This window comes from Ziziphus jujuba, chromosome 8 (assembly GCF_031755915.1).
Source record: "Ziziphus jujuba cultivar Dongzao chromosome 8, ASM3175591v1".
NCBI classification, from domain to species: Eukaryota; Viridiplantae; Streptophyta; class Magnoliopsida; order Rosales; family Rhamnaceae; genus Ziziphus; species Ziziphus jujuba.
Genome location: NC_083386.1, coordinates 28,271,699 through 28,287,093, shown reverse-complemented (window position 1 = coordinate 28,287,093; position 15,395 = coordinate 28,271,699). Strand labels below are relative to the sequence as shown.

General features: G+C 33.6%; 3 protein-coding genes across 4 annotated transcripts; 2 read left to right on the top strand and 1 right to left on the bottom strand.

Annotated features, from left to right (window-relative positions):
* Window positions 1-207: 207 nt before the first annotated feature.
* Window positions 208-1,995, bottom strand: LOC107414768 (protein FAR1-RELATED SEQUENCE 5-like). The gene is made up of 2 exons (XM_060819895.1): window positions 1,420-1,995; window positions 208-1,359 (listed from the first exon to the last, which is right to left on the bottom strand). Exons 1-2 carry the CDS (start codon window positions 1,993-1,995, stop codon window positions 208-210), a joined length of 1,728 nt encoding a protein of 575 aa, XP_060675878.1.
* A 2,582-nt stretch (window positions 1,996-4,577) lies between these two features.
* On the top strand, window positions 4,578-8,583 carry LOC107414787 (wax ester synthase/diacylglycerol acyltransferase 6-like). Of its 2 annotated transcripts, none has more exons than XM_016022980.4 (7): window positions 4,578-4,994; window positions 5,385-5,963; window positions 6,892-6,958; window positions 7,307-7,419; window positions 7,546-7,755; window positions 7,904-8,041; window positions 8,137-8,583. In XM_016022980.4, the coding sequence occupies exons 1-7, from the start codon at window positions 4,788-4,790 to the stop codon at window positions 8,302-8,304; spliced, it is 1,482 nt and encodes a 493-aa protein (XP_015878466.3). In that variant the 5' UTR covers window positions 4,578-4,787; the 3' UTR covers window positions 8,305-8,583. The 2 variants fall into 2 exon arrangements, with proteins under 2 accessions (XP_015878466.3, XP_015878467.3); XM_016022981.4 differs by having other exon boundaries at window positions 4,579-4,994; window positions 7,310-7,419.
* A 1,027-nt stretch (window positions 8,584-9,610) lies between these two features.
* On the top strand, window positions 9,611-13,799 carry LOC107414788 (protein BOBBER 1). Its single transcript, XM_016022982.4, has 6 exons — window positions 9,611-10,186; window positions 12,346-12,518; window positions 12,600-12,648; window positions 12,808-12,974; window positions 13,339-13,422; window positions 13,553-13,799. Exons 1-6 carry the CDS (start codon window positions 9,799-9,801, stop codon window positions 13,589-13,591), a joined length of 900 nt encoding a protein of 299 aa, XP_015878468.2. The 5' UTR covers window positions 9,611-9,798; the 3' UTR covers window positions 13,592-13,799.
* Window positions 13,800-15,395: the final 1,596 nt, after the last annotated feature.

Sequence of the window (15,395 nt, the reverse complement as noted above, 5' to 3'; positions counted from 1 at the left end):
TTTTGTACTTCTTTTGCTAGTTGTTTCTGGCACTGTCATTCCATCACCATTCATTTCTTTAATTTTACCACGTAGCAATTCAATCTCATTCAAAATAAATTTGGTACCCTCAACTGTAAGAGATGCATCATCAATTAAATTAGAACAAACTCGAGATAAACTTGCATGCCTAGTCACCAATGACATATCGTCATGGTCATTCATTTCTTAACCATTGTTATCCCACACTTTACCAATTTTTGCACTTTTTGTCCATCTCCTAAGAATGTATTCGCTTGGCAAAAACATGACTTGTTTAATTCGAAAGTAGGCTAATATATGTCTACATGGAATTCCATTAAAGTTAAATAGCCTACAACTGCATGACACAGAATCTGAAAGTTTATTATATTTAAGCTGTCTATTCCTTGATGAGCAACTTCCATTAGCCTTCCGTACACTATAAAACACAGACTCATCATCTTCAAACGTGCAACTTAAGAAATACGCAGAACTTTCAAATAACTCATCTTGAAAAATTATAAAATTTCTCTTTGTGTAAATTTTCACCATTTGAGTCTCCATTGGGCACATAGTTTTCAACTTTGGTTGCTCATTCACATCAATATGATCTGCAACTAACTCATCATGTCTTTGATGATTAATAGCTCTATTAAAACATACAATAAAGTCCATCAATGAATTTTTGTTTGAGATGTACCTTTTGAAAAATGCATGTGAACTTTCTGCTCTTTGACTGCTCAACATTCCTGCATTGAATATATGATTAAAATAAACAGAAACCCACTTGTTGCGGATTTCATACATTTGGCGCAACCATGTATTATCTCCCAAATTACTATTCTTCAACAACTCAGCCCAACTAGTCTCAAACTCTTCAATAGTCTCCGAGTTACAAATTATATTTTTGAACCAATGATAGTTATCCCGATAAACCATTGTATTTATCTTCTCCGCAAATTTATTCAAAATATGCCAGATACAGTATCGATGACAAGTTGATGGAAGAACTTGAGCAATGTCCTTCGTCATTGTAGGATCTTGATCCGTAATAATCACCTGAGGTGCACCCCTCGGCATTACATCCAACAATTGATTGAATAACCAAATAAAAAATTCGGTTTTTTCACCACTCAACAAAGCACATCCAAAAATAACAGTCTGACCATGATGGTTTACTCCTGCCAATGGAGCAAATATCATATCGTATTTATTCGTGTTGTAAGTTGTGTCAAACACTACTACATCACCATAGAAATGATACGATCTCCTTGCAAAAGGATCTGCCCAGAAGCATCTAACAAGCCTGCTTTCTTCATCGAGTTCACACTTAAAGTAAAAGGTTGGATTTTTTTCTTCCTCAGAAGAAAAAAATTCAATTAACAATTCTGCATCATTATCTTTTTGTTTATCTCTCACCCTCTGTCCATAGTTCCTTATATCTTTCTCAACACATCCGATATTTTGAGGACCATCAGCTTCTATTTCTAGCACCCTTATTTGTTGACACATTGGAATATTTGCTTCTGATAACTGTTGGCTCAAACCTCTTTTTGCAGCTGATACAACTCTATGAGATCTTAACAAATGTATCTTGCTTGGAGTAGCAAGTGCATAGTTATGCTCTTCTACAAATTGACTAACAATCCAATTTGGTCCTGTTTGACTCTTAACCACTGTCATCTTAGCTTTGCAGCCAACTCGAACTAATCCTCGATTCCTTTCACCAGATCTTTGAACTGTATGTTTTTCTTTCTTCTGATAATGTTCATTTGTCTCTCCTTCCTTAAAACACACAAACTGTTTCCATATTAGCTCATTTGTTCCTTTTTTTCTCTTACTAGTACTCATTCTTGCACTAAATCCACATTCTCTTGCATATGCATTGTAAAATTGAAAAGCCTCTTCAATTGTTTGAAATTCTTGTTTAACATTTGGCTTTTTTTGTTCTACAACTTGTGGAGTGTACAATTGAGTTCCAGTGTCGTCTAACATATTGCTGCAAGCAAATTTAGCTTATGTCATTCACATAGCTCTATGTCTATTCAAGAAATACAATGGCAGAAAAATCCAAAAAGCAAAGAAAATAACTATAGTCAAGAACCAAAACATTCACATAGAATTATATGAATCAAACTAATATGACATTAAAAATTTCGTACAGTAAATGTCACACCAATTGTCAAATGCATATCCATGTATGTATATGACTGAATTCACAAGAAACAAGTTTTTATTTCCTACCTTTCACGTAAAAACCATACACCGTACATTTAAGATTATGAGATTTAATGAATATTAGATTTCAAATAACATGCATGGCTGGTGAATTTCAGTTTAATTTTCATAGTTAAACTGCAAACATAACCAGCAACACCAGGACCAAATCATTAAACTAGCTCCTCAAATGAAGGGACTAGAACATAATACAAATACAGAAACACCTAAATTTCTATATACTATTGTCCAACTTAACAGCAATCACTTCACATTATAAAATGACCTATATTCAAAATCAACAAGGAGCTTATACCCATCGTATAGACCATTTGCCCACAGATCTCTGTACTTGAACTGTTATACTAACAAAAATGGAAAAACAACCGTACAATAAATGCATCAATTATATTCACAGCAATTATCAAACATTCTTTTGCATTCATGTATAATCCGGCATTATTTTGCACCAAGCAAGATGCAGAAGACTATTTTGTTCAACACAAGACTACAACAATAAGCAGCAATGCAGCTCAAAAAAAATTGTTGCAACAGCAACGCTGATGTGAAGACAACCAGAATGCAAACCACATGGTCCCCATGATTAGATTTGATATTTGAAGAATTGCTAGGTCATAAAAAAGAATTTTCATAAAATTCCATGCAGAAAAAATTTATAAACGTCCCTCATTACATTACTAACAAGAGATGCACAATATTTGAATGCAGTTGAGACGTCCAACCTACAGGACAAAAAAACGTTTATGCAGTTCCATATCCCAATTACTTAGAACAGAAATACAGTAATGCATCATACCTGGACAAATTTATAAAACCAACTCTACTATAGTCTTATTAAAATTACAATCAGAAAATAAAATATAGCAGAGATGATACCCAAAAATCGCAGAATGAGAGAGGAAGAGAAGGAACGAACCTGAAAGCGGCTGTGTTGCTAGAGGTGCGGGGTGGCTGCTGGAGGTGTTGGGCGGCAGAGAGGAGCACGCTGGCGGCAGAGAAGAACGAGAGTGAGCTTGAGTTGCTGCTGGTTTAGGGATTCTGGATCTGAAGCTGGAGGTGCAGGAGCTTCTATTCTCTGCAGTTTCGTGTTCTGTTTTTTTTTTTTTTTTTTTTTTGAAAATAGGTGCCACGCTCCGTTTCATTTAACCCAGGCAAAGCAACAGCAAGTTTTTTTTTTTCAAAATAAATGTACAGTGCAAATCAAACGAGAGTTAAGAGTAACGGCATCTCACTCCATACAGTGTGAGAAATCTCACTTCATAGCAATTCTCTCTCTCTCTCTCTCTATATATATATATATAAAAAGGCAATCTAATCCATTTAGCATGTAGATAAATTAAATTTAGTCATGACATTTAAAGAAAACAAATCAAAATTTACTAATAGAGATAACTGATACATTAGGAGAGCCAATAAAATCAAAATAAGTAAATATAAAAGTTCTAAAGTAAAAATAAATAAATAAAATGGTAAATATGAAAGTTCATACGTGGAAGGAAATGTACATATATAATTTTGCTAGCACAATAACAAAATAAATTTAGTATGCATTTTAAATATTGGTATGGGAGAGGTGACATAAATTTCTTTTAGAAAATTTGAGGGCTTGTATCGTACCATGAAACCAAGAAAACCAGCTGGGTGCTATTGCCGCACGGTCCCATTGTCATATTTATTCAAAACTAAATTTAGAGCCAGCCTCTCATTTTTCTCCTTTTTCTTATATGGTTTCAATTATTTCTTTTATTTATTTATTTTTTAATATTCTCAGTTAATATTATTTGTCAAGCAATAACAAACTACCATATTATTTAGTATTCAAAATTTGATTAACAAATTTAAATTATTCGTTTGTTAAAAAAAATTAGATTATTCTTCTTTTTTTTTTTTTTTTTTTTAACCACTTTTTGGACATATCCCAAAAGCCTTGCAGCCATCATAGTTTTTTTTGGCAATTTTCAGCCATCATAGTTTGATGAGTCTAAGCTTAACCAAATTTCTAAAACACGGCACATTACCACAAATCACAGTCAGACTGATTTGTCGGAAGATTTATTTATTTTTCTGATTTCTCTGAAGATTTAAGCAACGAACAAAACAAAAGTTATTATCAAGAAAAATAGTTTGGCTGCAAGCAAAATCTTCTTAGGTTATTCCAATGAATTTTTGTCACCATTTTACTTTCTTGGAGAACCAATGCATGAATATGTATCTGTCTGTCCATTTCTGTCAGTTTCAAAATATTATTGGGACATTAAAAAACTCATAAAAACCTCTTAAATATTACAACTATCTAACGAAAACCCTTCAACTTGACCAAAATTACATCTGCCTCCCCTCTCTCCCACCATTTAAAAGAATTTCAAGTGACTTTTCCAGCTTACCATTTTGACCAAAGCCCTGTACTGTAAATTTAGGAGGACAAAAAATCTGCATTCTCCATAGGCTGTTGAAGCCCGGGCCAAAAAAAAAAAAAAAAAAAAAAAAAAAGAGGAAGAAGAAGCAAGCATAGAAGAAAGAAGAGGAAGTAGTGGAAGCAAAGAACAGAGATGAATACGGGCGAGTCGTCACAGCCGTCGTTGTCATGGCCGGCCGGAAAACAGTATCTTAGTCCGGCAGCTCGCTTATTTCATTCGCCGAGATTCAATTGTTATATCATATCAATCCTGGGCTGCAAAACAAACATCAATCCGGACGTTGTTAAAGCTGGTTTAAAACAAACTTTGCTTAAACATCCTCGATTCTCTAGCAAGCTGGTATCTACAAAATTACACTTTACTCCTCCTTATTCTTCTCCGTCCTTTTTTCCTTTTCTTTTTTTTTTTTTAGTTAACTTCTTGAATAAGAAAAATCCTACCCTTTTGTTATTTAGATAGTTCATAAATGTTTTTCACCAAAATAAATAAATAAATAAATAAATAATAGTTCATATATGTTGCATTATTGTCAATTCTATTGGTAGTTGCAAATGGTTAATCACTTTATGATTCATAAAGTACCCTAGCTAACAAAGTTTCACTATCACTTAACAGTAACTGCCAACAAAAAGGGACACGAATAGCAAAATGGTCATTTTTATTTCTATTGGGTGATTTTATCTGATTGTTTTTTTTTTTTTTTTTTGTTTTTTGGGTGAAAATAAAAAGGTTAGCAGTGAAAGGGGGTGTGGAAAAAGAAAATGGACTCGAACGTCGGTAAATCTTGAAGACCATGTTATAGTTCCAAACTTTGATTCGGAAATAGACTCTCCGGATCGTTTTGTAGAAGACTATATTTCCAACATAACGACAACCCCTCTTGACTTTTCAAAACCTTTGTGGGAACTTCATCTCCTAAACGTCAAAACTTCATATGCAGAAGCAGTCGGAGTTTTCAGAATTCACCACTCTGTTGGTGATGGAGCATCTCTCATGTCGCTTCTTCTTGCCTGTACCCGGAAAACCTCTGACCCGGATTCATTGCCTACAGTTCCAACAATGAAGAAACGGACCCGTTCGAGTGATTCAAGCTGGTTTTGGAGGTTTTTATGGGTTATTTGGTCAGTATTAATAGTGATATGGAACACTTTTGTCCATATTGTGTTGTTTTTAGCAACTACTCTGTTTTTGAAAGACACAAAGACTCCCATTAAAGGTGAACTTGGTGTTGAGCTTGCCACCAAGCGATTCGTTCATCGAACGGTTAGTCTTGACCACATAAAGCTGATCAAGAACTCTATGAAATTGGTAGGTGCTTTAGATACTTTAAAATTTATGGAATTCATTTGCTTTTTTTTGGTTTGGATTTTGATTTTGTTAATTTATTTTGATTTGATCTTCTTTTCCTTTTGTGAATGCTTGGATTTTGATTGTTAGAAAGAAAAAAAAGGGGATATAAAAATTTGAGCTATATTTGCTAAAGCACAAAGAATGATGAGGTTCAATTCAATGAGCTTTACCCTTTTTTTTATTTTTTATTTTTTCCCCCTCTTCAATTCGATGAGTTTTACCTTTACAATCTATGGTTTTTCTGCCAAACTCTTTATGGGGAAAAGAGGAAAGTAGATATAGATGAATGCATATAGCTTTTTTATCTTTCACAAGATTTACCATGCTCAATTTCTGGTCCAACTTCTCAAAAATTGCGTACACAAACTGGAGCACTAGAGTGCCTAGTAGTACCAACATTTATGTAAAAATTTTGACTTTTCCCACATTCATTATTGTTCCCAACAACTTTTTTTATTTTTTTATTTATGGCTTAGTTCTTAGAGTATTATACTTACCAGTTATCGCCCAGCATTATGTATATGACTCGAATGTGAATCTTGTTATTATTTTTATGTGAAGGAAAGTGGAAATCCTTTTCAAGGAGTGAAAATTTCGTTTTATCAATTAATCTTTTCATAACCCAAACTTGAGGCACATTGAAAGTAATTTTAAATGAGCTATAATGGCTATAAGTTTATTTTCACATGTAGATAATTCATTTGAAGTGACCAAGTTGCATTTATGTGTTTTCGGATTATCCAAGTAATTTAACCAGGAAAGCATTTAACTAAACTGTGAACCTAAGATACTTTCATGACTTGCAGTCCCAGAATCTCACCTTCAAATTGATCTAGAAAAAAATTCTTACACACTGCCAAACTGATAAAGTTGATGATTTAATCAGACAGTGAATGATGTTATAGTGGGAGTGACACAAGCCAGTCTCTCGAAGTATCTAAACCGCCGATATGGTAAGTTTTCTGTGGGACTATGTTCTTCCCCTGTTATGCCATCTCTTTTTCTTGTTATATGCAGAATGTTGAGGACACCAGTTTGTTATTTCCCTCATTAAATTTTATTATTTTCAGTTCTTCATGTTGTTCAAATTCTTACAATAAATTTCTCAGAGCAAATTTATATAAATTGATAGATTTATTTGTCCTCCAAAACTTTAATCAATTTCTTCATCTTCATTTCCATAAAATTTGTTGTCACACTATTTTAAGGTCATGTCCTTATTGTCTCTTCACTTTGTCAAGTATTACTTGCTCGCTTTTCACATGTTGTAATGTAACATGCATATTGTTTTATTATCCCAGCAGCTCAAAATCAGAAAGATGGAGGATCAAACCATAAGAGAAACAATCTTCCGAAAAGTATTCGCCTTAGAGCAGCTATTCTGATCAACTTAAGACCAACTGTGGGGATTCAGGTGGATTACCTATCCTCGTTACTTTGAGCATAGATCAACATCACATAAATTTTCCAATTTTTCTGTGCTAAAGCGATTCCCACATTGAAATGTTTCATTTTCCCTCTGGTGTTACTCATAAAACAGGATTTAGCAGAGATGATGGCTAAGGATTCCAAAACCAGGTGGGGTAATTGGATTGGATATATACTCGTTCCCTTCACCATTGCTTTGCAAGATGATCCATTGAACTACATTCTTCAAGCCAAAGCTATGATCGATCGAAAAAAGCTGTCGCTTGAAGCTATCTGCACTTTTGCAACAGCCAAACTTATAATCACAACATTTGGAGCTAAGGTACAAAAATATTGCTCTTCCTCAGTATCTTCCCGAAACTAATCAAATTGAAGAAGATTTTAGTTAAAAATCTACGAGAAACTTAACCATTTTTTGCATGAAAATTCACAATTCTTGAACATAAGAAGCAATATTTTATCATTGACAGGTGGCAGGATTCATAGCGCACAGACTTCTTTCTAATACAACAATGGCCTTCTCAAGCCTGGTCGGTCCATTAGAAGATGTTAGCTTTTATGGCCATCCAATAACTTTCATTGCTCCTAGTGTTTATGGTCATCCACACGTAAGTCCAACATAAAATGGAGGTTGATTTGTATCGTAAACAATTTTGTTTCTTATCCAATTATTTTTTTTCCTTCCATTTTTTATGACTTGCAGGCTCTGACAATCCATTTCCAAAGCTATGTGAACAAGATGACTATTGCTTTAGCAGTTGATCCGAGTGTGATTCCTGATCCTCATCAGCTGTTGGATGAAATAGAAGAGTCTCTCAAACTCACTAGGGATGCTGTTGTGAAAAGAGAACTCACCCAAGAACCTGTCTAAGAGACTTGTTCACAGTTTTTATGCCTCTACATTTGGCATAATTTCTTAATGATTATTGAATCGTTTCTTCCAAATATAAATGATAAATTAAATATATCAGATTCTATTGATTACTTTTTTCAATTGTCTGTTATGTTTAATTTTCATTTATATTTTCTCCAAGTTGGTAAAGAAAATGTATCATAAATACTATCTAACAATATATAGAAAGATGCTTCAGGTGATGCTTGATCAAATGGGATTGCATGTATAATATTATAATTTTTTTCTTACTTAGAATTAACTCACTTCAGATAAATATTATTGTATCTAATTGACTTTAGTGGCATAAAGTTAAAAGATACGATGTTGTGGAATTGGATATATGTATTATTCAAGTTATATTGCATTTCACAAATTTTATTCGCTATGAGACATTTGCATATAATAAAATGTAATTAATAAGTTCTCATTTAAACAATGTCACAATGCTATGATATATTTATAATCATTCACCCAAAATAAAAAATAAGAAAATGATATATTTGTAATCAATATACAACTTATGCACTACTGAAATATACATATATATATATATATATATATATATATATATATATATATATATATATATATATATATATATATTACATCAAACGCTTTAAAATAATAAAATACAAAGTCCAATTACAATCATATCTCAAAATAATAACATAAACCCATCCAAATGAAAGCAAAACCCAACCCGGATGGGTAATAATAACATAAACCCATCCAAATGAAAGCAAAACCCAACCCGGATGGGTAAAGGAGATCTATAAAAATCTAGACCCCCTCTAGTCTCTCTCTTTTCTTTTCTTTTCTTTTCTTTTTGGTGAAAGGCCTCTCTAGTGTCTCTACTATTTTTTATTACAACATAAAGCATGAATGAAAATATAAAATCTTTTTCTCCCTATAAAATAATACTAATTTTAATCCGCATAGAATCTATTAGGTATTATTTTGGCAAAAAGAAGTAGATATTATTTTGAAACAGACATATCACAATTTTAAAATATATAATTTTATAATTATACCCAAAAAAAATAATAATTGAGTTCAATTTCAACAGAACATTAAATACATTACATCAATATATAAAAATAGGTGATCTCCAATAACAATCCTCTCGGAAATAGAACTTTCCGTTTTTTTATTTACCCAAAATATATATATATATATATATATATATATCCAACACAAAATCGGTAAAAAATAAATGATTAAATAAATTAAAATTAAAATCCAACTGGAATTAGTAAAGGAAACCCTTTTCCTTTTTGTAAATAAAATAGCACAAGGAAACCTGAAAGTCTAGAACTCTCTACTGTAACAGTATACATAGAGCGCGTCCCAGTAAATCGAAATCGTCTATCCTACGCCCGAAACGAACAACAAGGGACTGTTGCGAACTCAAAAAGTGACCAGAGAGAGTTTCGATTCACCGACACACAACACTCAAACAAACACTCAGTCATGGCCATAATCTCCGACTTCGAAGAGGAGGAGCAGAAACCCAAATCCAAGCCTTCCTCTGCGGCCTCTGCCTCATCGGTCTCTGCGACGCCGTTTACGGCGAGCTTGGATCCCTCAAACCCACTGCAATTTCTCCAGAAAGCTATCGACTTGGTTGCCCAAGAAACCGACTTCCTCGAGAAAGAGACGGCGGAGAAGGAGATTCTCTCCGCCGTGCGCACCGCCAGGCAGAGGAAGGAGAAAAGGAAGGCCGAGGAGAAGAAGGAGAAGGAGGAGAGGAAGAAGCTTGAGACGAAGGAGGAGGTGAAGAAGGAAGCTATGGAAGAGGTTAAGAAGGAGGTTGAAGCTCCGGCCAAGGCCGAGGAGAAAGAAGATAGTGGCGCCAGAGGTACGGATCTTTATTCTTCTTATCTTAAATTTATATTTTGGTGTTTCAGGAAAATTTAGGAATGGGGACCGGTTTGAGAAAAAATTTATGTTTTTCGTGTTTCTTTTTCTTTTCTTTGATCATGGCTTTTTTTTTTTTTTTTTTGTTGGAAATATATAATGCTTGAATTGCTTGAATTTATTAAAAGTTATCCCCTTGCATTGCCATAAATTAATGTAGTAATTTTCTGTTATTATTCTCTTTCATGCTGATTTATTGGTTGTGAAAATAAATTTGAACATAAAAGAAATTCAGCTAAATAGTTGTATTATTTATAGCTAGCTATTCTTGGTATGGTTTCTTTGAGTGTTTTAATTTTGCTTTTTTTAATTGGTTTTTGTTATGTTATTATTGTAAAGCTAAAGCTTATAAGATTTTTTTAGTTCTTGGAAAATCGCAATAGTGGCTTGAGTAGCTGAGTAGAGTGGTGCATGATATTTTTAATCTATATTCTGAGCAATGTATAGAATGATCAACTTTATGAATGTTTCCCAGTTTCTTTTTTGTTTTTGAAAGAGTTGGGGAAGGTCACTCTGAGTATTGTCTGGTTTCCAACATTCTATACTTTGCTTATCAAATATTGGTTTGGTCTAAAGCCTAGTGCTTTACGTCGGAAGTTTACTTCTGTTTGTTATATCTGATATCACATTGGTTCGGAGGTTTATTTTTTTTCCTTTTAAGAGTGCTTTGTCTATCTAAAGAAGGAATAGGAGGATGTGTTTATGCGTGTCAAATTGTGAACAAAACTAGGAGTTAATTTTTTGGAATAGGTGATGAAGTTGAGTTATGAACATTAAGGAAGTAAAACTGAAGTATTATTACGAGGAAAGTGTAAATCTTAGTGTTTTGGTATTTTTATTATTGATATAACTAATAGCAGCAGGCTCCCTTTTGACTTTGCAGAGGATAGCAAAAGTATGAGGTGACCTATTTCGAACCTAACCATGGTGTCACTATTGTCTGGTGATTGATTTACTAGGAGCTCCTTTAGGACCTACCCATCGTCTATGTGAATGATTAAGCTATTAGTCGCTTATAAAATAGAAAAGCCAATTGAGCATTTGATGCTCCAGGGATGTGAGAAGAGAAACAAATGAGTTGGCATTCCTAATGGAAAAAAACAACTAAATGAGTGATCCACACCTGCTTGAAAAACTAACTAATGCACTATCCTTCTCCTCTTCCATTTGAGCATTTGATGCTCCAGGGATGTGAGAAGGGTTACATATGAGTTAGCCATTCCTACTGGAAAAACTAACTAATGGGGTGATCCACTCCTAGTTGAAAACCCAACTAATGCCCAATCCATTCCATCTAGGATAATATCCATCCATAGAAACCATATTCACCTGGAAAGGCTCCAGGTTCCAACAGAAGAGATAATTGATAGGTGACCTATATATACCTTACTGCAAAGGAACCATTTTGAAAGTTTAGGTTTGGTTATTGGATTGTAGGAGAAACAATCAATAGTTTTGTGATTTTTCAAGTTTGATTGTTTTTTCTTCTAGCCCACCTTTTTTCTTTTTTTCCTAAGCTCTTTATTTGCTATTCTTGGTTTATCTAAAGGTTTATTGTTGATGTAAAACTTTAAAAAAAAATGATGTTGAGGCTTCAATGGTGGTTTCTAAGGTTTTTTTTTTTTTTTTTTTTTTTTGATATATAATATTTGAATTTGTTCAAAATAGAATGATTCTTGATGCGGGAAGAGGTTTCTGGAGAAGTGTGTTAATTAGTTTATGTGAAGGGTACACCATGTAATTTTAGGGGTTGGTGTGTAATATTCCCTAAATTATATTACCTGATACAAATGAGTCTTTCCCTGTGTCTGAATATGTGTGCTTCTCTAATTTTTACAAGATCTATGTTGCTTAGCTAAGTCAGTGAAAGCCTTGTGACTGTTGGTAGGGCAAGTGTCTCTCTGATATGGCAGAGGGCAGTTAATTTTCATTTATTTATAATTTGTGTTGATATCTACTGTAGCAATGCATAGTTCTAATGAGAATGGTGTATTTCATTTTTGTCACCTCTTCTGTTATAAAAATTTTAATTATTTTGTCATTTTGTATTTCAATTATTGTAAATTTATTAATTTTTGACATATTAAAATGCTTTGACAGTGCCAAACCGAGGCAATGGTCTTGATTTGGAGAAGTATTCTTGGACCCAGACCCTGCAAGAGGTTACTGTAATTATTCCTGTGCCTCCTGGAACCAAAGCAAGGTTTATTGTATGTGAGATAAAGAAAAAACATCTGAAAGTTGGGCTTAAGGGCCAACCTCCTATCATTGAAGTAAGTATGCCTGATTGCCTATTTTAGTTTTTGTCACACAAGTTATTTTTCCATTGATAACATGTATGTACATATGTGCAGGGGGAGCTTTTCCGACCTATCAAGCCTGATGACAGCTATTGGAGCTTAGGTATGTTATTTCTCACAGAATGCACAAACACTTCCCTTTTTCTTTTTTTCTGTTTTTGTTTTAAATGTTAGTGAGTTAATGTGCAGTAAATTTTGTCAGATTTTTATGTAAATTTTCATACTTTTGCCATGTCTTACGGTGTTTCAACCCTTTTTGCAGAGGATCAGAGTGCTGTCTCTATTCTCTTGACCAAACACGATCAGCTGGAGTGGTGGAAAAGTTTGGTCAAAGGTGATCCTGAAATTGATACTCAAAAGGTTGAACCTGAGTCTAGCAAATTATCTGACTTGGACCCAGAAACAAGGCAGACTGTTGAAAAGATGATGGTATGCCATACACTACCCTTTCTATTTTCTGAAACACTATAAGCACTTTTAGTTGCATAGATTGGAACACTGGATACACTTACATATGCAGATCGGGTGATTGTGGACGTTAGTTAAGTTAATCTTAGTAAGGTGTCCTGTTTCTTTCTGTTGGATTTTGGTATTTTATTGAAGGATTCGAATCTCTATTTTTCTGAGTTTTATTCTGACACAATGAGAAGAAGATTTTCTGAGTTTTGTCTCTGGAATTAGATATTATTGTTAATAGCCCCAAAGACTGTATTGAGAGTATGATGAATTTGTAAATCATCTACACCTCTTGTTTTTTATGCTACTTTCAATGACTCATGTGCATTTTCTGCAGTTTGATCAAAGGCAGAAGTCTATGGGCCTCCCAACTAGTGATGAAATGCAGAAGCAGGAGATTCTGAAGAAATTCATGGCTGAGGTATTCATCTGATCCAACTTTTCTTCCTTATTCAATAAAAACAGTTAAATGCTGTGTCCAGAGAAAGAGAATTATTATGACTGGATAGCAGATTTACTAACATTTTTTGTATTATTATGATCTTCTGCAGCATCCAGAGATGGACTTCTCAAGAGCCAAGATATCTTAAATGGAACCATTTCAACTTGGCTGACCTTTTTGTAGATTTGGGATTAGCTGTTACTTTTTGTCGATGTATTCACGTTTGCGGACCTGGTTTGAACTTTGTTGATATAGGTTGTTTGTTAACAAATTATGGTACAATTTTACTTTTACAAGAAGTCTCAGGAATTTGAATTTAGCGATTTGCAATGAAAAAACTATTTCCTTTGCTGGCCCACCTTCGCAATAAGTTTGGTTGAATGCTTAATATGATTGATATGCTGCATGCATCATACCATGCACCCAGTATAATGCTCTTTAGGTTCGATATGCCTGTGGTGTTCGCTCTTTGTTTTTTTTTTTTTTTTTTTTTTTTTGTTTGGTAATGGTCTGTGGTGGTCATTTTAGCAATTATGGTTCAAATGATAATCATAAAATGGTTTTTCAAATCTGATAGCTTTGGGGTAGTGCTTGGTGCCTGCTACTTTGTCGTTTCTATACTATTTATTATCTTAGTCATGGCAGTAGCACGATGTTTATTCTCTGTGTTCCAGGATTGCAATTTCTACATTTACAAATCCACGACCGTTTCGTTCTTGAAAAAGCACTAACCATCTTACAAGCAGAAAAGTTCAAAAAAATGCAAAGAAATATCATTGGAATCTGGTTGTAATTCTGACTAAAAGTTATGCATAAACATATACACAAAATTCTCATTTTGATGATGGACTAGCTAGACTAGACTATTAAAAAAAAAAAAAAAAACAAAAACAAAACTGAAAACAAAAACAAGAAGACTACTGGAAAGGGTTAGACTAGACTATCGAATAATATGTAATATGATTTCGCGGAAGGTTAAGTGCCAACTAGAAAGAGGGCTTTGTGCAATTTTTGCTTTACCAGATTTTGAATACCTACTACTGGGTCTGAAACTGCTCTGTAAGACCATGTCCCCTCGATGGGCAATCCTCTTAGTCCAATAGTAGTGAGATTGGACACATCTGGAATTGGAGAACAAAGCCTCTAACTTGTATTAAGCGCAGTCATGCTAACACGTGCCCATATATGCCACGTTGGTCGCTCTCACATGCCCCTTTCCATAAAAAGGGAATGGGCTCTGTTGAGGGCACCACCAAAATTGTCTTCTTAGTTGGTAGGGCCTATTCAGAACAAAGCTTTGAAAATGACCTTTTTGTTTTATTGGTCACTCTGTGCTCTTTTTTCTTAAATGCCAAACAAACGTAGCCTTAGGGCTTGGGACAACAAAACCCGTATATCGTTCTCCACCAGCAGGCATTTGGAAAATGGTCCCCTTTGTCCATTTTTTTGCTCTTATACCATATACTTTCATCAAGTGCTAGTATAATTTCTTGGTAAATAAAATGGTTTGGATTCCATTTTCATCCTTTTTTCTTTTTTTTTCTTTTTTCCCCTACTGCTTTTGTTAAAAAAATAAAAAATATATAAAAAAAACTATACTACCAAAAAAAAAAAAAAAAAGAAAACAACAACAACAAAAAAAACCAACCCTTCAATCATATATCAACGATCTACATAAAAAATGGTGTCCATGAATATTTTTCTGTCCTATCAATCTGTACAGTAATTATCAAACATGCTTTCGTAACATTGGAAAAGAAGGGAAAATTTTTATTATGAAAAATTAAATAATTTGAATGAAGAACACAAAACATCCTTTACATATATATATATTATTTTTCTTAATTTTCTGTTGTCATGTATAGATGATTAAACGGCAGGATATGATATTTTATTTTATAAACAATAATGTGAGCATGATGTTATTAACCATTGTGTATAATAAACTAATA

Coding starts and splice junctions, on each gene's coding strand:
- LOC107414768 (XM_060819895.1), bottom strand. CDS start 1,995: ATGTTAGACGACACTGGAACTCAATTGTACACTCCACAAGTTGTAGAA. Junction 1,360..1,419: donor TAAGGAACTATGGACAGAGG/GTGAGAGATAAA, acceptor TTTTCTTCTGAG/GAAGAAAAAAATCCAACCTT.
- LOC107414787 (XM_016022980.4), top strand. CDS start 4,788: ATGAATACGGGCGAGTCGTCACAGCCGTCGTTGTCATGGCCGGCCGGA. Junction 4,995..5,384: donor CTCGATTCTCTAGCAAGCTG/GTATCTACAAAA, acceptor GAAAATAAAAAG/GTTAGCAGTGAAAGGGGGTG. Junction 8,042..8,136: donor GTGTTTATGGTCATCCACAC/GTAAGTCCAACA, acceptor TATGACTTGCAG/GCTCTGACAATCCATTTCCA.
- LOC107414788 (XM_016022982.4), top strand. CDS start 9,799: ATGGCCATAATCTCCGACTTCGAAGAGGAGGAGCAGAAACCCAAATCC. Junction 12,975..13,338: donor AGACTGTTGAAAAGATGATG/GTATGCCATACA, acceptor CATTTTCTGCAG/TTTGATCAAAGGCAGAAGTC. Junction 13,423..13,552: donor TGAAGAAATTCATGGCTGAG/GTATTCATCTGA, acceptor GATCTTCTGCAG/CATCCAGAGATGGACTTCTC.